The sequence below is a fragment of the Centropristis striata genome, chromosome 5 (genome assembly GCF_030273125.1).
Source record: "Centropristis striata isolate RG_2023a ecotype Rhode Island chromosome 5, C.striata_1.0, whole genome shotgun sequence".
In the NCBI taxonomy this organism is placed as follows: Eukaryota; Metazoa; Chordata; class Actinopteri; order Perciformes; family Serranidae; genus Centropristis; species Centropristis striata.
The window spans coordinates 32,021,934-32,048,479 of NC_081521.1; the positions used below are offsets into that span (position 1 = coordinate 32,021,934).

Sequence of the window (26,546 nt, forward strand, 5' to 3'; positions counted from 1 at the left end):
TTGAAAACAAAAGTTCGCAACGACATTAAAACTAAAACTAATGAAAAATCCAAAACTATTATAACCTTGCTGTGTACCCTCACTGTACTGTGGCATGCATGACCAGTGATGCGATGATATGATTTATTGAAGAGTTTGCCTTGACTGTCCAACATATAATGCACAAAATACCACACACTACTTGCCAACGCCAGACACAAAGCATTTGAAAGTACCTTTGTCTACAATCTCTGAAAGAAGGGTTCAGAAACGTTTCCTGCAGAGAGATACCTAGAAACACTGACATCGACAAGCCTCTGGAAAGTTTCCTTGAAAGAATGAATTGGTTTCAGAAGAAACAGTTCTTTTATGAATCTATGAGATAAAAAAGAAACATTTTCCTATGCGCTGTCTCCAGTTGCTTATCATTTTATTGCACCAATGCATAGATCACAGAATCTGTATCAAGCAGCAAGAATTAGAACAAAAATAAAATCAATAGTAAAAAATCAATAGTAAGGTGGTGTAAGGGGAGAAAAGAAAAAAAAATCTTTGTGGTATTTGCTGCTTTAGTTTTAGAATAATTAATATGCAGTAATAGGAGCAGAGGAGTTCTGTGTTACCTGACATGACTTACCTTACTTGTGAAGTCTCTCTTCACAAAACACACTAGAGAGAGTCTGAAGGGATAAGTACCCAGTTATCAAATTCATTATTTCCAGTTGGACAGAGAATATAAAATAATTTTTAGTGACATTATGTTCAGGAGAAGGCAGACATATTCATGGCTAATGCTCTGTAACTATACAATAATTAATAAATTGAGCGTTTACGTGAGAAAAAAAAATCTATTTTTTTTGTGTTAATTTCCACACTGTAAAAAAATAAATTAAATTAATTAAATTTTTATTTTAAATTTAAAAATACTGGCAGCTGTGGTTGCCAGAACTTCACTGTAAAAGAGTATTATAGAGTATTCCCTTTATTTTTATGGTAATTGGGTCCTTGTGACATTATGGTATTTCTCCTTTAATTTTACATGAAAAAACTGTGTTTTATACAATTAAAAGTTGTGTACTATTCCTTGATTTACGGTAAATATAAGCGTCTCTCTAAGTTGAGATTTTACGCTCTATTTCTGATTAAATTTGACAGTGTTTTACTGTAATTTAAAAAAAAAAAATTACAGTGAACAATTCCACCATTTCCCAGTAGCATGACATGTTTATTAAGTATTCATTTTAATATAAAAATACAATTCTGCATTGATCACAGGTCATAACACTGATGACAATTTTATTACTTCCTTCTTTTCCTCCCTCTCACACTCACACACAGAGTGTGTAACGAGCGTTATAACCTCACGTGGCTGCAGTAGATTTTTAGACGTGTTTTCTTAGAGTGGGTGAGCACAAAGTTTAAGATGCATGAAGAAGGATTTTAAGCACAGCCTCTGAACCCCTTCTTGACCTTACCTTCAAGTTATTTACTCAATCTGCAGTCTTGTTTACTCACTGATTACCTGTATCCGTGCCCGCTGGTTGTTTTCCAGTCACATTTCCACACTCTGTGAGTGGTGTTTTCCCCTTTTCCGACCGTGAAAAAAGAGAGTAGGGAGGTGGGTGAATAAGAGCAGAAAGTCGAAGTGGAGATGAGAGTTAAAAGTGAACACCAGAGGGTGGAGCGTCACGGTTAACCCCCAGCTTCACATGAGGTCTACTTTCTGTCTCACTCTGTCTTTCTTCCCCTTGAGGCTGTTGACTCACTGTGCAGCAAGAGTATTTATCAAAATCAACAAGAGTGTTTTTTTTATTTTCTATGTGAGCATGTGCATGTGGGTCCCATACCCACACAGTGTATGTGCTTGACAGGCTGCAGGTAGGATGTTAAGCGGCACAGGTGCTCTTCCTGCATAGGGACCTTTATGTTTTTACTACAGTACATGTCTTCTTCACTCTTCTGTGACTGATAGCCACCAATTTTGCTGTTAAATCTAAGGCAATAGTTTAAAAAAATACACCGTACAACCATATAATACACATAGCAGTTTAAATTAAGATAATTTGCCAGTGACATTGTGCACAGGCTTGAAGTCAACAATAGCGACTCAACTCAATGACTGCAGCAAAATTGCAGTATTTAAATCCACATTAAGTGTGTGCCTCACTGTGATTTCTTCTTCTTACTCGGCACTCACAAACAGACTCTGACCAGTGTGTAATTTTCACTGTGGTTGTGTCAAAGAGTTTTACAAACAATTTAACTGAATTAACATACATAATCATAAGATATATTGGTTTGAAAAAAAAAAACAAACAGAAAAACTCCTGGTTCAAATGCAGAAGAAAATCAATCCAATACTTTATTTGAAAAGTGACAGCATGTTTTAGTCAACATTTTTGTCAATGTAAATGCACCCGAGTTAGCTGAGGGGCTAATGTTTATTGGTTGTCCCTTTGCCAGATGATATTAGGCTTTTCAGGGTAAGTACAAACAACAAGAAATACAGCATGTACAACAGATAAAAGAAGTTAAAAGAAAATATATGGCATTAAAAGAACACAAAGTTCATTTTATTATACAGATAAAAATAATTATAATAAGTGCTCATGTCTTTGGGTGTCAACAAGCCATTCCTTTGAAAGCCATAAGAGATAAGATATATTAAAAATAAAATAAATTAAAACAAACTTATGGAATTTAGTGACTGTTAGGGCTACTTTGTGAGATCAGATGTTTAACTATTGAATGGCTTCATCTAAATAAATAAAATAAGTTATTTCTGTATCTGTTATTTCTTTTCAGATTCAATTTCATAATATCTCTCATTTGGTTAAGGTAAGGTAAAAATAACAGGGTTAGGCTTGAAAACAACAACAACAAAAAAAAAAGAACTATTTCTAGACATATCTTCCCACAAGGGGATACCTTAAACACTTTTTCTAGAACAAATGTCCAGCAACACTACTTCCTGGCAAAACTACCAAAAACAGAACATGAAGATTGGTCTCCTGGTTTAAAGTCCAGGGTTTGTTGGTTCCATTAAACCTCCCCTCTCTCCCTCCCACCCAGCCGACAGCGGACCTACTTGGCTTCTAACATATTGCTTTGGTCAAAAAAACAACAACAAACAAATGTTGCAGATTAACATATCTGTGTTTTCCAGAAAACATACAATGCCAATTTTTTTGCTGGAAATTTGGCTCTTGGTTTGGCCAACTCTACCATGATGAAGCATAAAAGATGAACACAAAGCTTTAATTTTGATTACTGATTTTTAAAAAATGATGTTACTACTGTGTAAATTAATACATATTACTTGTTTTTTTGCGTTCATGGAGGCATTTAATTAGATGTAAAAATCACAAAAATAAATTACTTTGAAAATAATTCACCCAACAGAAATGTTGGGAATAAATAGAGCAGAAACCAAAGAGCATAGAGAAAGTATTATATGATAACGATGTAATTATAAATTATACTACAATGGCATTTTGATGTTAAAACGGTTCATATAACTCCTTAAATCTATGAATTCTTTAGGCTTATGTTTTGAAGCAGCAAAGTGAAATGTGCTCCAGTGTCTACCTCCAGTAACCCGTCCTCATCCTCTCCCTCTCCGTCTGCACCACACGGAGTGAGTGGGTGCTGATGGTACATGTGCGATCTCTCAGCATAATGCACTGCAACGTTAAAGATCAGGCTGTTAACACCATGATCAGGGACTGCATTAGTGGCACTGGGCACTCCTTCACTGTAATGCTGGAATGGCATAATTGACTTACTCAACACATACACCCACAATTGGAAACACACACACACACATTTCCACACACTGTACACACAGCCTCAATTGATGCTGGGGAGCACACACACACACACACACACACACACACACACTATGGTTTGCCCCTGCCTCCTTTCATGCACCCACACTCACTCCCACACTATTGGAACTCAAAAGCTGATGGGTGCAATTTTAATCAAAATTAAAGCCCACATGCTGTGAATTTAAAGCAGTCTATTAGCAGACTCATTAACAGTTTGTTTTACTTTTATTTTTACTTGACTTTGTATTCTCTACACTTTTAATAGCCAAAGACTCTGGTTGTGTTTCCTTATGTCTTTGCCTTTTCTTTCGATGTCTTTCAAGACACTTACTTCAAGGATAGAGCGAGAACATCTGCACAACTTAAATGGTTTAAATTAGTCACTGCAACTTGGTTATTTGTGTGTGTGTGTCCATGTTTGTCTGTTCAATCCATGTCCAATGTGTACATTAAGATTAAGATTAAGATTTCCTGTATTAGTCCCACAACGGGGACATTTTAAGAGTTGAAGCACTAAAGTGGATAACAAAAAAAAAAGTGAACAGTAGTATAAACTAGAAATAAAACAGAGGTATTAGCAAATAAACAAGTAAAAAATATTAACATTTAAAACAAAAATAAACTTTAGGAACATTATAAACAATGTAGTCAGAGTCAGCAGTTCGATATGGACCATTGCACACAAAATATTGCACATATGAATTAAATTATAGAAAATATTGTACAGTGTTTATAGTGCAGTGATGATCAATGTATGTTTTGTGCATGTTTTTTATTTTATTTTTTTTACATGTTTTACAAATCAACTGTGCTATTCCACTGTCTGCATCTGTACAAAAAAGAGCTACAGTTGTTGAAAATTGCTTTAATTTGGGAATTTAGATTAATATAATTTCCCTATTCCACCTATCGTACAGACAGAGAGGACGGATGGAGGACAGCCAGCGAGATGGCAGAGACAAACAGATAGAAAGGGTTGACTAGACAGAGACAACCTGGCAATTGCAACAATGGTCTCACAGATAGAGCTGATTGTAGCCAAACCGTGCCAATGAGAGCTGTATGCATGAGAGAGCACATTCGAGCTGAATATTCGGAAGAGACGGAGGGTGGCGAGGAGCTTGATGAGGATTGCATGGAGCTAGTGAACAATGGGTAGAAGGAAACAGGCCGTGCCAGAAAAGGAAAGGGATAAATCAGGTGGGGAGGGAGAGACGGAGGAAGTGAGAGAGAGAATGATAGAACAGGTACTAACGAGACAAAGGCAGAAAGACAGCAGAGTGAAGATGCAATGGGGCCTCGTCTGCTGCAGGTGCCTCTCTGTGTACCGTGTGTGTGTGTGTGTGTGTGTGTCGTTATGTTTTCAAATCTTGTGTGAACTCAGCTCCCAATTTTTAGATGTCTTAATTTTCACTCATAATGTTAAGGTGAGGTCAAACCAAGCATTTATCATTTGTCCCCCTGCACCGGAGTTATTTTGTTTGCCAACAAGCAAGTCTGACAACATTTGACTCATGACTCATGAAAAAGTCCTTCTACAGCTCCCTGTAGCTCTTTTTTTGCTCATTATACTGTTCACTGGGAGATATTTTGTGTATGTTGAAACTGACAAAAAAAGGAAGTAGAAGAAGAAAAAAAGGAGATTTTGGCTCAAAATTAGCCAATTAAATGAAAAATAAATATAACATTAAAAACAACTAAGCAATCAAAAAAGCAAGAAGTATGAGAGGGCAGTGGTTGAAGAAGTAGTCAGGTCTTTTACTTGAGTAAATGTAGTTACACCACAGTGTACAAGTTTATGAGTTAAAACAAAAATATATTTTCTTTGTGAAATATTGATGTTAACATGACTAATGTAATAATCTGAATATATATAGTTAATTTACTTTTTGTTTTAATAATCTGAATAAGCAAAATGATGTTGTCAAAATGTTATGGAGTAAGACGTACAATATTAGCTTCGATGACGTACTAGAGTAAAGGTGTAAAGCAACATACAATGAAAATACTCAACTAAAGTACAAGTTTTTCAAAATTGTACTGAAGTACAGTAATTGAGTAAATGTATTAGTTACATTTCACCAATGCTAACTGGCACATTTTCAGTTCAACGCAAAGGATTCTGTAGAATTGAATGATTGTCATTCATGTATTCGTTGCAGATTTCTTTGGACTGCAGAATAACATACTGAGAGAGGAGGAGGAGTTGTGAAGGTGATAATCAGGTGTAATTAAGGCAAGCTCTGGATACCAGGGCCCTCTTTGGCAGGGAACAAAGATACAGTTGCCAGAGGGAGAGGTCAGGTACAGATGAAGCAGGAGAAGGGTGAACAGGACACGTAAGCAATTCTCTGCATTGAGAAACTGTGCCAGAGTTTCCCATCGCCTGAAGGTCGTCATTCCTGCAACCTCACCAGATTTTATGTCACGGGGCACTTTTTTTTAATCACAGTTAAAGGTGCTTGTTTAAGGAAAACATTGTAAAAAATGCATACAATTTTAGGAAATTTTACATTGACATAATATGCCCTTTACAGTTGATATGGCAAGCTTTTAAGCCAAACTTTACACACTTTCAGCTGATATAGGGCAACATTCCATCCTTCATTTGGAGTCATATTTCTGGCCACCTGGCAAATAGAAGATAGAAAATCTGCACCAACTCCTGAAGAAAATATTTGTCTCTTCAGATGCTAAATGTTCCGGATAAATACTGTGATTTATTTGCTGTGATTTTTTTAAGAGCCCCTTTTCCAAAACGGCTCCAAAAACTACACCGTGACAGTGAGGTTCCAGGCCAGAAAACTATGCAATGAGCTGAAAGACACTAAAATGCTCTTTAACGCTAAGGAGAACTGCAGAGTTGGGTGATGATAATCTGTCACTATGCACATACCCTTTTTTCAACCATTGTTGGTATAAAAATATAGGTTACAGCTGCTTTTAAGTAACCACATGTTATCTATGCTGCTTTTTGACCCATTTTCTTGCCTCTTTGTATCCTATCTCTGTCTTTTTGTTCCTTGTGTCCTGTATTATTGTGTCCTATGTCCTATTCTATTCTGTCTTTCTGCCTTCTTCTATTATATCATTATATCGTCCTTGTCTGTCCTGATCTTTCTTATGCCTTTTATCTAATTTCGTCATTTCTAATATTATAGTCTTTGCCACTTTTCTTCTTCAATAACTTTTATAGGTCTAGTGCAATTAAAGACAGACATTTTAAAAGCTTTTTTGATGTTTTTCTTTTATGTTGATGTTTTTTCTTTTTTGTTTGTTACCATTCTGCCTGTTTGATATATTGACTGCTATTATTGTGAAGCCCATTAAACTTTTGTTTTGGGTTTTTGAAAAGTGCTAAATAAACAACTTACTTTCTTGCTAGAAGTTTGACTGACTTGACAGGTTTAAAGCAGACATTTTGAACAAATCTCTCACTTTCTTGGTTAAATATGTTTTTCTGTCTACTCTTAGAAACACAAGGTTAAATTGGTTTCCCAAAGGAACACAGCAAAACCCAAATAAAAAAGTCCTTGTCAAAGTCAACTAATTTGGATTCTGTTCACCCCGTTGCACTGAAAAAATAGCTACCACACTGGTGGTAGAAAATGGCTGGTATCCCAAACATCGTAAAGGTCAATGTAGATCAGTTTTTCACAATTGGTGGGTCAAGACCAGAGAGTGAGTTGCATAGTAATGTCCTGGCCTGACACACATAGATAAATGCTGACTGAAGAAGACTGTGTCTTACACTGAATCTATAACTCAGTACCCTTTGTTGTTCCTAACTGGCTCATTTTTAAATTGAGTGTTTTCTTTTGTCTTTCATCACGCAAAGAATTTTATTTTGAGGAAATAGTTTAAGTTTTGTGTCCATGCAGGGGTAGAGAAAATATATAGGCAGAAGTATGCAACATTGTGCTCCCTCACCTTGAAATGGCAGTGTTCCCCTTGATAAAAGGCTAATAAGCCTAATCAGGCCTGATTAATTACACCGATAGGCATTGCGTTTGCCAGCCTATTTGATGGCTTTATCTGTGTTTTGCACCAGGCTGAGGCGATGATGGTGTTCCTCAGGAGGAGCTGGAAAGATTTAGCCCAAGTGAAGGTTACTGTTGCTAGAAAACAGAAGGTAGAGGGGTGGGATGAGTGTTTCCCGTGGTGTACAAAGGAATGGTTCCACCTAAGTGAGTGGTAGGTAGGGCTGGGCGATATGGCAAAAATATAAATCCAGATATATTTTTTTTAGATGATTAAATCTCGATTATTATCACAATTTTTATATTGTTTTTAAACTGCCAGTTTTAAAGCATCTGTATTGAAAACTAAAGAAATTTGAGATTAGTTCAATATTTTATTAACACACAAAGTAAATAACAAAACAAATTATAGAAGATGAACATAGAAAAATACAACAATTGTAGAAAAATATAAAACAACACAGTGAACTACTTTACAGTCCTGAGTGTTTTTTGCAGGTATGCAATATCCAAAATAAACAAATTGTGAGATTTGTTGTTGTTAGAAAGCCCACACTGTTAATGTCTTGCTAACTTGTTTATTGAACGAAGTTCCATTCAGTTATTGCTTGTTTCTCTGTAAGTTTTCATATGTCCCACACTCTTGAACGCACCATAACTGTTCCGATGCTACTGAATGCACCATAGCTGTTCCGACGCTATTAAATGCACCATACCTGTGTGTGAATTGCCGTGCTGTGAATGTTTTCTCTCGATACAGCGGCGGATAGATTCTAATTTCCTTTGCTCTTTCCCAACATTCACCTGTACCTCCCTGGTTTATTCCTCCAAGTCATGGCGGACATCTGTTTCGCTGCCCTCAGCTCCATGTTCAGCCTTTCTGGTTATTTCTCCGGCAACTTACAAACGGAGCAGGAAAAGGTCGACTCTGAATGGCTGATCTTGTAATCACCCAGGCCTCGTGGTAGGACATTAAAATATGTCTGAGGTCTTGTGTCACGTTTTACTGCGTGCTCTGTGCAGTTTTCTCTGCAGCCTGTCACCCTTTACTTGGACTTGCTGTCTTGTCAGTCTCTGAAAAATCAAGTCCAGAGAGTGTCTGTCCCCCTCTGAGTGATAGCACATGTACCGAGGCTTTGTATTGGACTCTTGAGAATGGCAATTCATTCTCCTCAAAGGCCCTTTTCAAATTCTATTCTCTTGGTCATTACGAGAGAAATCAATGTAGCTTTAAGCCACGTACTCACCACCGTTCACCTGCACATTGAACAGATTGAACCGCTGCTGCTGCTGCCATTACTATTAATAGTAAAAAAAGTAAAATATATATATACATATATATATATATATATATATAAAATAAAATATATATATACATATATATTTTAGGAAGTAAAGGCTGTTCTAGTGATGGCACTTGTTATTCTAACCACCTACATAATTGTTTTTGTGTTGAAGATAACAAATATTCATTTTAATGGAAATGTCAGTGCGATAAATTGAGACATATTGCAGATGACATCAAAGTAAAATTATTTTTAAATTAGAGAAGAGTTCTTTCAAATAAGTTGAACATAACCACAAACTGTTTTGTAGGCCAGGTTGAAGAAAAAAAAGATTACACTGCACCTGTGCTTCTGCAGTGATGTACTGTGGCCACAAGAAGAGCATTCATTTTTAAGATTCAATTTTAATCAATGAATACACAAAGATAGATGCCACCTGAAACAGTCACGCATGTGCTCACTTCAGCTTGAATTTACATAGTTTAACATCACCTTTTACTCCCTCTGTTTATGTAGGTGAAGTTGAATTACATGTTAACATACAATTATTCGATGCCCTTTGGGATTTTATTCTAAAATGTCAAATTTTGCTTTACATCGCTTGATGGTCTTTATCTCATTGTTGTCGTTTGTTCTGCAGCGGCTGTAGCCTTTGCAGGCTTTGCCCCTGTGTGGTACCTCAGACTTCAGAGCCTTTGGGATGCAGGGAGCCATGTGCTCTATATTTATCTTGCTCTATGATTTATTAATAGTCTCCCCAGTATGCGCAGTACTAAAAATACAGTGGAGGCAGAGCACCACATGCAGCATCTGGCTAGGAAGAGGGAGTGTGTGAGCTCAGGAGAGATTTGTCAAGTCAGCAGGTTTCCGCTGTAACATCATGCACGTCTGGGATGATCCAGGGTTTCAGGTTACCTCAGTACGTAAACTATTGTCTGACTCAGCACTTGGGTGACCCTGTCATTCTATACATTGATAACACGATTCAGCAGTCGATTATTTTGGGAGTACGTGATTCTAAATGACAGATACTCCAGTATTTAATTGTATTCGAATGTCATCACTAACTCTCTTTCTCTTTATCTCTTTCTTCTTATCTCCAGTATGAATACTTCAATGCAGTGTTGATCAATGAGGTGGATGAGGAGGGGAACAGTGTCGAGCTGGGAGGAGAATTCGTCCTGCAGCCTAATGACCACTTTAACAACCTGTCAGTCAATCTCAGTCTCAGTGTGGTCCAGGTGCCCACCAACATGTATAACAAAGGTATGTTTACTACCTGTAATTTATGATAAAGGTCCAAAAAATGTGCACAATATGATATTATGCGATTTTAAGCATTTTGCGTTATGATGAGTATTGCGATACAATATGTTGCTATTTAACTGTTTAACTGCATTTTGTTCCCACAAGATTAAAATCAATCAGGAATTGTTATGGCAAATAACAGAAAATTCTCCTTTCATCTCACATCAGTCTTTTTTAGTTCTCCACAGTGAAAGTAAAACCCACAGACTGACCAATAAAGTATTCAGTCAAATTGAACTTAACCAATATCAAACATGTTTGGACGACAACAACTACAATTCTTTCTCAAACTTTCCTCAACTTTAAGCTTCACTGCTCTGAATTTATTTGAATAAAACATAAAAAAAGCCTAACTTTGCAGCGTTATTTTGACAACACCCTACACAATATCCTGTTGCACATGGTGCCCATGGATTACTTAGATCTTCTAATTTCATATGATACTAGTATACTGCTAAAAGTGAGTCCGCTATGGCCGCCATGGCGGCCATGAATTGATATGATTCCCCCACCTACTAAAAGTACATTTTGGCATATCAGAGACCATTTTTTTGTTGAACTGTTAATAATAATCTGGATAATTGAAGCTCCAATGGTTAGTATGTGTCCTGGTGAACGTGGATGTAGGCCTCTGTCCAGAGAAGGATTTGAGTTCATTAACTGTAACTCTTTGGATCATCCCTACAACACACTGACTTAATTAGCAGTTAAATAATCAGACATTCCGCTAATTTACCATCCACTCAAGTCCAACCCATGAAGTCATGGCCTTGTACAACGCTCAGTGGACTGAGTGAATGTCATGTCGGCTTAACCCGGCTACCAAAGGCAAATAAATTATATGGAGAGAGAGAGAGAGACAGAGGGGAAAAGACGGAGAGAGCAAATGAAAAGGAAAGTAGGTTAAGTCAGACTGATGGAAGGTCTGAGCAACAGATTAATTACAGCTAGGTGGAAAAAAAGAGGAAAGGCAAGTGAGAGTGACAGGAGGAGAGTGAATGAAATGGAAAGGAATTGAATGAAAGTGCTAGGAGAGTGAGGATGGCAGGCTGGCAGGCTGCTACAAGAAGAGGAAGAGTAATTTTGATTTTATTCACAGGCAAATGAGCAGAATTGCACACACACACATGCAGAGAGAGCTTTAAGAGTTTTAAATCTGCAGGCTTTGTTCACTGGTAGTGATAACCTGGATGTGTTGTCTGGGACGGCAGGAAACTCGTTGGTGGGCAAAGTATCACGGTTCTGCAGAAGGAGACAGAAAGGCTTGGCTAAGGAAGGAATGGTTTGCAAATGTTTCTTTTTTGAACTCATGGAAACATTTTCTAATGGTCCTCCTTCAGAATGAATTTGCAAAAGTTTGGAAGTCTATTCCGTTTTATCAGCATTGTGAACAAGGCATTTTAATGTTTCTTCACTGCTTGGTCAAGTGTACTTATTTTAAATGTGAATCAATTGCTCTCAGCCAAGAAGTTAGCAGGTGTTCGGACAGAAAATAGCACAGAACTTATAAAAAACACAAGAGGCTACATTGGAGTGTGTGTGTGTGTGTGTGTGTGTGTGTGTTGCTACAGTTGCAGGTGAGAAGATGAAATATGATCCAAGGAATGTATATTTATCACAACATCCACAGGTTTGAAGGCTTATGAAATGCCCCCAAAAAATGCAGCGTGAATTCTAAGATCTTATTTACAATATTTTACAACTAAATAAAGTTATATCAGTTGCAATCTTTAGAATTATTCATCTTAAAGTCTACGTGTAATCAGCGCTTGAATGGCCTAACTTACATCTAATGCAAAAATGGGCAAAGACATGTTCTTATAACAATATATATATATATATATATATATATATATATATATATATATATATATATATATATATATATACATATATACATATAAGAGATAGTTCTTTTAACACGTGGCACCCACCTGTCACTTAAAGCTGCTACACCCTTCATTATGCATAATTTTAAACATTTAAACAGTTGATTTATTTAAAAAAAAAATCAACTGTACAGTTGTCATCTTATAGTGGCCAAACCCAGGCTGTAAAGGGGATCGGCTTGCTTTTGTAGCCAGCCTCAAGTGGTCAAAGAACTGCAGCTTTTGGCAATCCGCATTGGCTTCATTTTTCAGGCCGGGGGTTGCTGCTTTGTCTGAACGTGTTTTTTGTGCTGCTGAAGAGCTGGCTGTATAGCCTGTGTACATCATAAATGATTTGGTGGCAGCAGTGATGAATTAGAGGTTAAGTCTATGATAGGAGAGAGCTGCATGCCCCCCGGAGATTAATCGCAGGAGGAAAACACCACATCAAACATCCATCTTCTAAACTCACATCGCAACCAAAACACAACCCACACCATCATACTTTATGAGGCTACATGACAGGAACATGCACCATGCATGCAGTGAGGCCATTCAAACATTTGCAACTGGTCGATACATTCTAATATCCAGGCATTTACCTTCATACTCTCTGAGATGGAGAAGTGTTTACATACACCCACAGCTTCCCACTCCTCTTATCAAACCCTCCTCCCTAATCATAATAAGAAACCTATTAAAGTGACATTGATTTCAGTTTGCAGATTGCTCCGACTGGTCTAGTAGGTAACCTACACAGTTCTACTTTTAAGTACACGTGCATGTGTGATTATATAAAATCACGGGAGCTTTTTTGATCAGATTGAATTAAAGAGTGCATTAGTTGAGATGAATTTAAATGACAGCTTAGGGGGAAAGTAAAGCCCGTACTCTCTCCCTCATCATGACGAGTTCAGATTGTAATAGACACTCAAACTGCACCAGAAGTGACTGTATTGTTGTGTAAATGGAGCCTGGATCAAATCCAGCCTCCTCTCCACTCCACTCTATAGAGGTGGATGGGTGTTTACTATCAAGAGAGGGCTTTAGTGTGCTAGCTTCCAGAGGACTAATTCAATCATGGCTTATTGGCATGACTGTTGACAGCAGAACAATGTTGCCAGCATAGGAGATGATGGGAAATCTGTTATCTGCTTTTCTCTCTCTCTGTCCATTAGGTTCTTGTCTGTCTGACTGTCTCTCAGTAATTTTCTGCCTGCCTTTCCGTCTGCCTTCCCGGTTTTCTTTTTATCTCTCTCTAAAGGCTTTTGTGTATGTGCTTTACTGTATGATTGTGTCTGTCCCTCTGCTCATCCTTTTCTGCTTCCATCTTCTCCACCCCGCTTCTGAACCAAGCAAAATTGTGGTAGTAAGCAGCCGTAATAAGCTCGACTGTCAGGTCACAAACCAGTTACATTATTGACTCTCTCAGCCTCTAAATTGAAAAGAAGTTTCAATAATTGGATATACCCCGCCATATATCACAATCAGTCTGGACCAGCCCATATTGTAGGCCTATAGATACACGTAGGCTGCTGGAGTCAAAAGCTGAGATGGAAACTACTGAGATCTGTTGAGTTAGTTAGCTTTAGCAGGAGTTCTCTGTTTATTTATTTTTTCTATCATTACTGGATTTATCTGGTGCCTTATCAAGTCGTCTGGCATAATGAAACCGAATTACCAAGATAACAGTTAATCAAAATGGATTTTTTTTATTTGCAAACAAGAACAAAATAAAATTAATAAGGGATTCGTCTTAGTTACCATCTTTTAGCATTCTCTTGATGCAGCCCTTTTGCTTTAGCTGTCTAAAAGGCAGAGCGTGCTTAAAGTGCAATGGTGGGTGTAAGAGATATGGAGATATTACTAAATCATGGTGCAGCCTGAGCAGCAAATATAAAGCCAGAATGCAGTACAGTTTTCACAGGAATGATATATTTCAATAGAATAACACTTTATACAGTGAAACAGATGTCACAAAGTCAGAGTCAGGTCTTAACTCAATTATTTCTCAAATATGTTGTTACTGCATTTTGCTTTTGTAGGGCAGAATAGCCTACAGTCTCTCCTATTTATATTCTCTTTTATCTCTGTAATTCTTTTTCTCTCCACCTCATGTTTTCACTCTGCTTTACTGCAAACACTTTTCCGGGTATCCCTGTGAAATGAATCTGTCCTGATAGTGATCTGTGGAGGTGCAGTGCATGATACGATATGAGAAGTTGAGCAGGCACCAGAGAATACCTGTTCCAACCTCCTGGACTGTAAAACAATATTAACCTTTATGCTGAAATGGTGCTGTTTCTTTCCTCTCCATGCTTCTCTTCATCTCCTTTGCTTTTCCCTTTAATCCTTAGACTCTGCAATCGTCAATGGGGTGTACTGGTCCGAGGCCTTGAATAAAGTGTTTGTGGATAACTTTGAGAGAGACCCATCACTCATATGGCAGTACTTTGGCAGTGCCAAAGGCTTTTTCAGGCAGTATCCAGGTAAGTGTGTGTTTGTTTGTGAGGGTAGAGTGGTGTTGGGTAGTGGCTGTGTGTATATATGTGTGTGTTTTTGTAATTAAGTCGCTGTCTCCCTAAAGCAGAACGTGGTGGGTATAGAAATCTTCAGTGACTGACAGCTGGAGACTGGAGGCTAGCGGGGTGAGAAAGAAGAGGAGGGGGGAGTAGATAGAAGGAGAGAGCGGGGGGTAAAGAGAGACAGGTGAGAGTTTGTTGAGATTAGAGAGTGGGTGAAGAAGATGGATAAAATTAACATTTTCAGGTGAAGTGGAATGAATAAGAACAAGAGGAGAATGATAATGAAAATCAGCCTATTTAATGGAATTGGTGAATATTAGAATATTCTATGTGACACATATTGTAAGAAAACAAATGGAAACTCTTCTTCTCATTCTTATTTTTATCTTCTGACCTCTAGAACCTGCATATAAGCATATTTATTTAATCATGCTTTTTAATACCACATGCCTTAGTCTGACAAATATATTATGTGCAGCTCGGACTATCAAAAGGCCTTCTCCACAGTCCATTGTTAGTTTCCTGACCTGGAGGCCTCCAAAGTCAAGGCTGCATAAGACAGTCTATGCACTCTATTCTATTCCTTTAATTCCCCCTCCACTCAAAATTAGTTTTTCATATGTTCTTGTATCTGTGCAAAGTTTTTCACCACAAATGTGTTTCCAAGGAACTTGAAACATCCCGTGCAGAGCTGACTTCTTAAACGACATAAAAGATGCTAATTACATTTACTATTCTGATTCATCTGCTAAGTTGCTGATTTTGGTGAAGAATAAACTCCTTCTTTCTTATGTTTCTTCTGAGAAAATAGGCCAAACTACTGCTGCAGTCTGCAGAATGCAAGCATGGCCGGAGCTCTGCTATTTTAGCAGGTCAACGTAGCATGAGCAGTGGTGATGGGCGAGGCAGATAGCCCAGTATTTACTTTAAACTTGTATGGAGGGACACTTTAAAATTAGAAAGAAGTGTTCCCTGTGAAAACAGTGCATTCTGTGTCCTTATATGGTGTAATTTGGACATGGAAAGAGTTTCTAGAAAGTGATGTTACTGTTGAATCTTTCAGTGTCATTTTTCGATGCTCTGAGCAGCTCATTGTACTGGGGTGGCAGCAGAAATCTTAAATCTCTATCTGCATGGCCAGATAGCACTAGAACTAAGTGAGAAAATATGTATATTTTTTAAATTCAGATGAACAGATTTTCTGAAAATAGCATACTGAAGGGACAGAGGTGGTTTTAAAAAGCAGATGATGAATGTTCAGGAAAATTCTACTGTGACAGAAAACACTGTGCTTTGGCAAAAAGCCCTTAGCGCTTAAAGAACAGTTTCCCAGGCCATCTTTTTGTCCCTCTTTCAGCATAACAATTGGTTTTCCTTTGGTAGAAAACTGGCAACTCCACCACTATCACAGTTTATCCTTTGACTTTTGATGCCGTCTCTTCAAGGTATCAAGTGGAAGCCGGATGAACACGGGGTCATAGCTTTTGACTGTCGCAACCGGAAGTGGTACATCCAGGCTGCCACCTCCCCGAAGGATGTGGTCATCCTGGTGGATGTCAGTGGCAGCATGAAAGGCCTCAGGCTGACCATCGCCAGGCAGACTGTCTCCTCCATACTCGACACTCTTGGAGACGATGACTTTTTTAACATCATCGCCGTAAGTCCGCGCAGATGTGCACACAGCTGTGGGGGTACATGAACCACTTAACCTCTATGTTTTTTATAAATACACACACATACACAAACACACAAGCCCACATCCTCTTCTCCTCAGATCAGAGGAAATGCTGGAACGAATCAGCTTTCTCTCCTGTCACGCTCACAACCAATTAGCAGTCAGCTGAATGAAGATTTGAATTGCAAAAGAGACAGTTGTGATTGGATCCTGCCTCAGGCACCTAAAGCCATTGTTATCGCATCTCAGTCTGATGAAACTCCATGAGTGTTTGTGTGTTGGTTTGTCTGTGCGTGTGGTGTGTGTGTTTGTGTGTGTGTGTGTGTGTTTGTGCGTGTGTGACCATGCGCTTGCACATGTGTGTCTGATGCTATTTCACATCAAAACGTAGCTAGTCACTTTGCCAGCCTGCATTCTCTTTCTCCGCAGAACAAAGTCTTCATTATCATTTGTTATCCTAATCATGTTATTTTGAAAATTATTCTTTTGAAAAATAAAGGAAAAGAGGATTTAGACAATCAGGCAGAAACATATTGTTTTCCCCAAACACTCTTTAAAAGGATGTGTCATTTTGACTCATCTGTTTCTTCTTTCTTCTTTTTATTTGTGCTACTTTTCCCGTGTTACCTTCCATACACATGAAGGACTTTCTCCCATGAAAGACACACAGTTGTTTAAAAGTTATGGGTTTAATCTAAAGTATCTGCACTGAGCGAAAAAGTCTATTTCAGAGTGTGTTTCATGCTGCAATGTATACACACACACAAAGTCAGCCACACACAGATGCATCGCACATACACACATTAGGGCAAAATTGCTGGCTGTGGAGAAACACACTTCCGTTCCCTTTCTTGGACTTTGAAGTCTAATTCATACTCATGCATTAAATGATGAGTATTATCACAGAATGGCAGGCACTGGGTACATTGTGTACTGTACGGCGTGTGCATGTGTGTGTGTGCTTTTCATCAAGATGAGTAATTTTTCTCACATCTTCACATTTTGCTTTTTTAAACATTAGATTAAACATTTCTGTATATACAGCACATTTAAAGTGACAAAAAAATGATTACTTTAATTATTTCTTTTGTGTTCTTTTAGTACAATGAGGAATTGCATTATGTGGAGCCGTGCTTAAATGGAACACTGGTCCAAGCAGATGTCACCAACAAAGATGTAAGTCTTTTCATCCTTGTATCCTATTGTTTTCTCCTGTTACAGTCTATTAGATGTCATTGGCACACCCAATACATTTTAATATGAAAACTGTGACTGACATATGGGTATGAGCTGGGTATATTGTATGAGTATTGCACCTTGTGTATGGTATGTGATCACATGTGTTCATCACATGAATCTGCACCAGGCATGTGTGTGAGGGTGTGTGTGTGACCTGTTATTCAGCCTGCTTGTGGAAACAAACCGGATGGTGCGTGTGGTACTGATAGCGATTTCCAGATGGCAGGAGAGAAAGAGAGAGTAAGGACTGAGCCAAGTGACTCGTGCCCTTAAAGGGGAACTCCGCTGATTTAATTTATCTACAAGTCTGTTTACAGGTTTACTGGAGTTTGTAGGTGAAAGAAAAAAGCCTTTTGCGACTGCTGAGGGAGCTGCACGAAATCTGATAAATTGCCTAAAGTGATCACTTGAGGCAACGTTGGTCCAGTCTGAAGTTTGAAAATGAAAAAAAGAAAAGAAATCAAGGCTGTATAGAGTTAGAAAGAAGTCAGATTATCAGACCGCTGTAGTTCACTTCTTATCTCTGCTTGAGGCTAGCGTGCTCGAGGCTACATTAGCAGCAGTGACTCTCTCTGCATTGTGGGTAATGTATGCACCAGGTTTTGACAAGGAAGAAAAATGGCACACATAGGAATAAAAATTAAATCTAAATCGTTGGAGGACTCTTTTAATTATGGTTTGACTTTTCCTGAGGCAGCGAGTGACATTAATATCAGCATGTAATGCAGTTTGGGGAATGTTTATATGTCTGACTGTGTTTACGTGTATTTACTCGCTCATCGTACAAGATATTTTCATTAAGATGGAACATGAGAATCCTTAAAAATGCAGTATATAAATGAAAATAAATTAAATAACCTCTATTACATTTATACCAGGCCTAACTGACCTGTGGGATGCAGCTGTTTGTGCATAGACTACTTCCATGCATGCATGTGTGTGTGTGTGTGTGTGTGTGTGTGTGTGTGTGTGTGTGTGCCTGTTGGTGTTTAAGTTGATTTCTGTTTCTTTCTAAGTGAGTGTACACTTGCATGCATATGGATTAGCATTATGTGTTTACTTCCAGATGGTGGTTTCATGTAGTGTGACTCAGCCAGCTAAGAAGGGAAGGCAGTCTGTGCTAGTAGATAAAGCTAATGTCTTTTACTTCAGCTGGGGGCAGGAAGTGACTGTCACACTGGGGAGCTAAACTTACTGATCTGTCTTCCCCAAATCTTTTACTTCATACCCAAACTTCAACTGGGTCATAAAATACCTGTTGTAAAGCTTCCGTGGGACACACATTCATCTGGCTTTATTACCTTGAATCGTTATTTGTCTAATTCGACTTGTTAACAAGCATGTGGAGAAGTAAAATCCATCCTGTCTTATTATTACTGACTTGCGCAGTATCTCTAGGCTAATATTTAAAGCCTTAAAGGTAAACACTCCTGGTTTTTCAACATTATCTCTATCTAACAGTTGTCAGGCTTATAGTCTCAGAGCTGTCATCTGAAATGCAGCTGAAGGTCTGCTGAACAGATTGCTCCAGTTATGTCACAGATAGACAGTTATTTAACAGATGACAAATGCGGTAACTAACCAAATAAAGTACACTAAAGAAAGTCAGCACACACAGGAATAATAGCTCATTTTCAGCAACAATGCCAACGACATTAGTCATTATACTTAAGTAAAAGGTACTTCAAGCTGTTAAGCTACTTTGGATTGCTTCTTTTTTAAATTGTTTTAAATGCATGTCGTTAGTAGAATCAACAAAATAAGCAAAACTTAGTGAAGGTCACTGTGTTTTTTAAGGCGATAAATTACATTTTAGAGTTAATATATATTAACTATTGTAAGAAAAAAACATCTCACACTGAAAAAAATTGAGTGACATTTACTTAAAAAAAGCTAGGCAAGTTTTTCCACACAGAAAGTGTTTGTAATCTTTACTCGGGCTGTTTCTAAATAATATTTATTTAATAGAACCAATTATTATTTTAATGAAAATGCACAAGTAAATTGCAGATTCACTGATGTCCCTCAATTACATTTTACTTGGAAATCAACTAATTAAGCCAATGAACTGGTTTAGTGAATATTGCTTGGAACGAATGATTCAATTTACATACAAAACTGAGGACACGTAATAACAAACAATCACTAAGTAATATTCGACATGAAAAACAATGAATTTATATTTCTTTGTAGAATGTATATAGATGATTGTAATAATTACAGGGCCAAAAAGTTTTTTTTTTTTTCAGTGTAGCAAAGTTTTAATCTTTTTTTTTTCAAAACATTTTAAGTTATTGAAATAATGTAATTGTAAGAGAAAAAACAGATTAGTATTATTTTAGGAAGTCAAGGTCTTTTCATCTGCAAATTTTTAAATCCATTCTTCAATAGGCAGGGTATTTTTGAATGGGTGCAACAATGGAGCTTGAATCTGACTTCACTGCAACACCTTACCAACTCTTTTATCTGCCTTTCTTTTTCATGCGTTTATCAGAATTGCATCTGCCCCCATGTTGAGATAAATAATTTGCCATAAAAGTAAAACCCTTAGGCTTCAGCAAGCTGCAACATAAGATAATTTTGTTCATTCATTTTTATGTCCCTGCAGCCAGGCTTCATTTAGAAGACTGCTGTGATCATTTTTGAGTATAAAAGGTGTCTGAAGCATTGAAGGGTTTGATGTCCAATGTACATTTCAGAGTCTTGGTGCAGCACAAAAGGTTGGGCACGTTCAGCATTGCACGCACGCACGCACGCACGCACGCTCACTCACACTTTCTGAATCTGCCACTTTAGTACTCTGTTGCGCCAGGGATTGAACATAGCCCACTGTGCTGAGACAAATCACTTCGATCTTAACTCACACCAACATACACACATGCAGTAGGTAAAGTTTGCAGTGCTCCAGGGTACAGCCTTTTGTTGGAACCGATTAACCTTTTTATCCACATCCAAGGAAAGGTTGTGTCTTTTTGCCATATGGGGGTGTTGTCAGTGATGCTGGAGGTTGTTTTTGTGCACATATTTATTTGTGTGATGCTGGTGCTTGCTCCTCTGTGTGTGTGTGTGTGTGTTTGTGTGTGTGTGTGTGTGTGTGTGTGTGAGTGTGTGTGTGTGTGTGCTCCCAAGTGAGCAGGCTCTAATATGGCCTTATGCTGCTTGAGCCCCCTGCTGTGTGTTGAGAGACTTTTCTCCTCCCATCAGTAAAGAGCAGAAGACTGGAGGAGATGAATGTAGAGTGAGTAAAAGGATAATAAGAAATAAGATGCTGGGAAGATGATGGTGTGGGTCTGTCGTGCTCCCAGACCCTACAGTTATCATATCTTATCTATAATACCTCTGTTGCTATTGGTAATATAGATGTGTATTCAAGTTTTGCTCACCTCCATAGGTAGAAATGTTTTTTGCTGGTAGTTGGAGAGAGCTGGAGGCAACAGGAAATGTTCGAAATGCCAACAACTGGATCTAAACAGCTATAAATAGAATAAATTGGATAATGGGCTGGGTCCATCTGTGAGTGAGAGTGAGTTTTGCCTCCAGGCTGTTGCAAATAATGAGACATGCACATGAGACCTGTTAGGTTGCTGACAACATTCAACTCATCATTAATTGGCAGAGAGATAATGTACCCTTTGTGGCATGACCGCACCTATGACCATACACACAAATGCACACATTGCAGACACATGAGACTAAACGGTTGTCAGCTAAAAGGAGGTGGAGAGACAACAGGTGATTTGAGTTCTTTCAGTCACTATGTGACATTTCACTCCAAGATTATGTGGTAGTTTGCTGCAGAGCTCAGTTAAAGTGGCCATTAGACCGTTGTTGCAATCTCTGGCCACACACAAATGAGGGTAAATCAGGCTCAATGAAATTTTTCTCTTTTATGAGTAAATTATATCAATATTTTTATTTTTTTTATTTTTACTGCCACTATCCCCAGTTTTTTGTCTCTTTTTGTGTTTCAAAAATCAATTTAAACTCTAATTCTGTCTCCCTCTATGTTTCTTTACTCTTGTTTTATCTTCTTGTGCCCATGATTGTAATCTTTCCTTCCCAAACTTTATTTCTCCAGCATTTCCGGGAGCACCTCGACAAGCTGTTTGCTCAGGGCATCGGTATGTTAGACATAGCTCTGACCGAAGCTTTCAATCTCCTCGGTGATGTGAGTAATACACTCATGCATGATCACACAGTCACACACACGCATGCACGCACGCACGCACACACACACACACACACACACACACACACACACACAGCGTCTTGCACAAAATTAATTAGTGCACTGTAATTAATAGCTAAATCAACAGAATCATGCAAAAACCAAGTAAACAAGGCGCTTGATGACTCAGGTTACTGGTTTGACAGCTCCTCATTATGAACAAGCAATTAATCAAACACACATGCACACAAACACGCACACAATCATTTACCTTCCCTTTCTAGATGCTCATATTTCAAAAACATGTTTCTCGCTAATGTACACTACAATGACAAATGTCTCCTCTTCTCTGTAATCTTGTGAGGTAATGCACTCTGAAAGTAGCTGTCATTGCTAGCTTGTGTGCACGGAGAAGGCACATTATTATTATTATTCCATTAGCTTTTAGAACACAGTTAACTTGCTGTGAAGGTAAGTCAAGTAAAGACTTGTGGCATTTGCTAATGTGAAGTAACTAGATGAACAAGATGTTTGGTAAGTGTTAAGTAGATTTTAAGATGTTAGATTTGAGGGGTGTTTCTTTATTCTTTTTTTTTTTCTTTTTAATCTATGTTAACTTCCCGCTCCCGCCTCCTCTCTGCCTCTATCTCCAGTTCAACGAGACTGGGAGGGGGAGTGAGTGCAGCCAGGCCATTATGTTGGTGACAGATGGGGCAGTGGACACATATGATGCCATCTTTGCCAAGTACAACTGGCCAGACAGGAAGGTAGAGTATTAAACACACAAACACACACATCCCATTATTGGACAATTGTAGTTTTAAAGTTTTAAAGTGAGGTCAGCTGAACCCAATTTCTTATTACGGCTTTTTTGAACCTTCAACCTAATATTCCATTGGAAAACAGTAGACAAATGTCCTCCTGTGGTCTATAAATATGTATTTTTTCAACTTGCTGTTAAGATTCGGCTACCAGAAAATGTGGAATTAGGAAATGAATTTTAAAGGGACGTGTTTGAGAAAGGATGATGTGTGAAAAGGATGATGTTTTAATATGTTTAGGGCATTGATTACACATTTTATACAATTATTATAACAACATCTAAAATACATTTTCTTAAAAGTTGATCTACAGAAGAGTAAATATTCAAAGTAATACAGATGACCAGAGAGCTTTACTGCATCATATTCCATTGTATTTTTATACCTTAAATTGTCAATTTTTAGTCTTCTTTACATAAAAAAGACATATATCACTTGCATAAAATTTCAGCAGAATGTAGGAAATGAACTATTTGATTCTCAACATTTCTGGGGGATGACCCTTTCAAACACTCGCTTCTCCCTAAATCTTACCAAGAGCACTGAAAAGGAACAGCTAGCCTTATTAGTATTTGTCTGAGTTGTTAGAGAAACTTTTTGACAAGCCGAAGGTATTGAGTGGACACACTATGGGGTCCTTTCAGAGGCCCTTTAAAACAGAGTTAAGTATGGCCCTGTCTCTCAGGACTGAGCTGTCTCTCTGCTGTCCTGCAAGGTAATTGTGGTGCTCTTCTGACAGGCCATGAAATGAAATGGGAGGCGAGAGAGAGAAAGGAGATGGAGGGGAAGAAAAATGGTTATTCTTAGGTCATTTTCTGTTGTAAAAGAAAGCCTACAGGGTCTTAACCCTCAAACACCAAGCTAAAGGCAATGGTGAACACATGCTACATGCATTTGAATGTGATCAGTTACACACAATACAAAATCTTTTTTGTTCTTTTGATGCACATTATTAGCAAACTTAACTCTTGAATCTGTTTGAGCATATGTTTCTATAATACAAGTGCATATTTGTAAGTGCTGCACTTGTATTGGCATGTGTTTGTTTGTGGTGAAAATGCTCTCAAAACCCCCTCCACCCCCACTGCTGCCTCAAGGCTGAACAGCAGTGCGCGGAGAGGGGACAAGGCTGCTAGATAGTTCCATTTAGAAGAAGCCCCGCTGATAATAGAAGTCCTCGGTCTCTGTCACTCTCCCCAGTCTTCCTCTCTCTCTCTCTCTCTCTCTCTCTCTCTCTCTCTCTCTCTCTCTCTCCCTGTCTCTTTCTCTCGCTCTCTCTCCCCACTGCTGGTTTTTAATGGCTTCCTTCCAACCAGCCTTATAGCTTCACCACTGTATAGCATCACACTGAGAATATAGGCATGCTTTTGAAAAACTGTTATTGAATATCTAGCATGCAGATGGCATTTATTACAAAAAAGCTATAAAAGAAAAGATCACAAAGATCACAAAGACAGCATTGCTGTGAAATACAATATCTACTGGAAAAAAACACTACTTCAAATACATCCCATAATGAGTTTTTCTTTCATGTTACACCAGTGATTGTTTTCGGAGAGATTCTGTCACAGTTTTCAGATAACTGCCTTTTGTAGATAAAGAATGTTATCGAAACTCATTGTATACTCCCAAAGACCATTATTGGGGTTTATTTAAGAGCACAGGGTTCCCTGGCTTTTAATGAAACTGAAGGCTTATGTTCATTACTGATGCCAATAACTAATAAAAGTATCAGACACACACAAAGCTCTATTTTCCAGGTCTCACTTGGTCTCACTTTATATTTGAGGGCGTTTGCCACACAGAACAATTACAGAGCAATTAAGCAAAAGACAACAAAGGGTAGTGCGGAAAAAAGACCAGTGATGCAGAGAATAATGAGTCAGAGCACTAATTACAGTACATGTGTGTGACCAAATGCTATTTTGATATTATGCGTAGTGCTCTGCATCTTCCTTTAGCCAAAGAGGAAGTTTCCCCATCTTAAAACAGGAGACAGATACAGTCAAACTCAGCCAAGGTTCCATGCACATAAAATGTATATTTTCTAAGCTCATAAATGCAATACATCCTTAATCCAGCAAGTGTGAGAGGGGGGGATCAGAATTTTTAAAATTCAGTCGCATCAAATGGCTTCCAGTGGAGATCAGGAGCACAGGAAAATCTCTGTTAAATTTTGGCAGAGCAGCACCTTCCCGCTGGGTCTCTCTCGTTTGTGCGAAGTTGGGAATCTCAACACCTTTTAAAGCGCCTAAAAATACAACAAGAAAAGCTGGACGCCGTTGATCAGAATAGTAGTCTTCTCTTGATTTAAAAATGTTGACAATTTTCTGTCTGTAGTGGTGCCAAATTCCTTCACCACCTGAGAGTGTAGCCTCCTGGGCTGGGACTTGCCCACACACCTGATCCTCTGACAGATTGTCCATGTTTGGCACAATAAACCCCTTGAGGGCAAAAACCTGGGTTGTGCTATCACTGCGTAATGAAAACTGGATATGGTGTTCCAAGTTGGCACAGATTCATACCAATTAAAGTTGATCATAGGGCAGGTACACTCTACAGCTCTTCAGCCATTTTTGGCCCCATCGCTCTTAGTTTCTTTCTCTGGCTGAGTCGGCCACACAAGTGCCATGAAATCACTCTATAGCTCTGGGACAAATTTAAGTGTTTTACAGCCATTTTCAATGAAACATGGCAAAAACTCTGCACAGGCCAGCACTGATTGTGGGGACTTGTGGTGTGCCCATAGCCACAACTGTGGGCAACTAGACAACCCTGCCAACTGATGAAAGATGCTGCATGCTGTCTGTCCTTACAATGTGGGCTGACCTTGAAGCTGAAGGTATAGAGAAGATTGAAAGTGGGCTACTCGTACCTCCCTCAGGAGATTGATATATTGGTCTAAACACAACCTTCCCCATGCCTGCTTGTGCACTGCCCATACCTTATCTGTCACCACCATTTGGCAGTGCATCATGAGGCCCCAGTGCCCATTCTTTTCCAACATTGTTTGTGTTTTCCCAATAGCAAAGGGCTAACCATAACTGCCTGGAGACTGCTCTGCAGCCTGTAAGAGGACTCCTTGCGCTCAGTTCCACATATGAGACACAGTTATACCAGGTGAAAATGTAGGAGAGCCAGCATGACAGCCTAGGCTTGTGATACCATGAGCCCAAAGACACATCTGCATGTGAGCTTGGCTCCGAACTAGGGATGGGCATTTGGAAGTAACCTGCCAACTCGATTATCTATAACTTTAATGATCAAATTATCAATTAATTGCTGTGTTTTTATATATACTCAAATATGTGTAAAAACATGCATACATGGGCAAAATAAAAGATATATATATATATATATATACACATTACTATGCAAAAGCCTGTTTATAACGGACGCTCTTATTTTGAAAGGACAAAAGGAGACTTCTGTCAATCGTAAAACTAACTCAAGTGAGATTATACTGTAAAGATAATGTCAAGGAGTTAAATGTTTTATGTTTTAGCCCCCCGAAGAGGTATGAGGTTAGTTTTCACAGTAATCTTGCATATTTAACCCTAAACCTAGTTTGATACAGTGAGATAGTTTTGCTCAAATTAATACTATAGTATTTCTGTGTGTTTTTATAATTGTTATAGGACCTTTCAGTTTGCAAACTGTGGCTTTATCCAACTTAATTGTCAGCTCATTGGCTTATTCACGTACGGCTGCAGAACTGAACACTCGGCCGTGTTTCAGTTCAGTTAATACTGATATGCAGTCATAGATAAAAAATAAAAAAATACACAGATCGATTAAAAATTCCATGTGATCAACCAAATTCTTAACAACCATTAATCAATCATCGATTAGTTATTCCCATCCCTA

The 26,546-nt window shown here is 38.3% G+C and overlaps 1 protein-coding gene across 2 annotated transcripts in view; it reads left to right on the forward strand.

Moving 5' to 3' along the window:
- Positions 1-26,546, forward strand: part of cacna2d3a (calcium channel, voltage-dependent, alpha 2/delta subunit 3a) — a 128,117-nt gene that overhangs the window by 47,976 nt on the left and 53,595 nt on the right. For both annotated transcript variants that reach the window (XM_059332775.1, XM_059332776.1), the window contains exons 5-10: positions 10,179-10,341; positions 14,609-14,740; positions 16,222-16,433; positions 17,553-17,627; positions 21,769-21,858; positions 22,512-22,625. In XM_059332775.1, the coding sequence (XP_059188758.1) occupies positions 10,179-10,341; positions 14,609-14,740; positions 16,222-16,433; positions 17,553-17,627; positions 21,769-21,858; positions 22,512-22,625 (786 nt within the window). The remainder of the gene's footprint in view (positions 1-10,178; positions 10,342-14,608; positions 14,741-16,221; positions 16,434-17,552; positions 17,628-21,768; positions 21,859-22,511; positions 22,626-26,546) is intronic.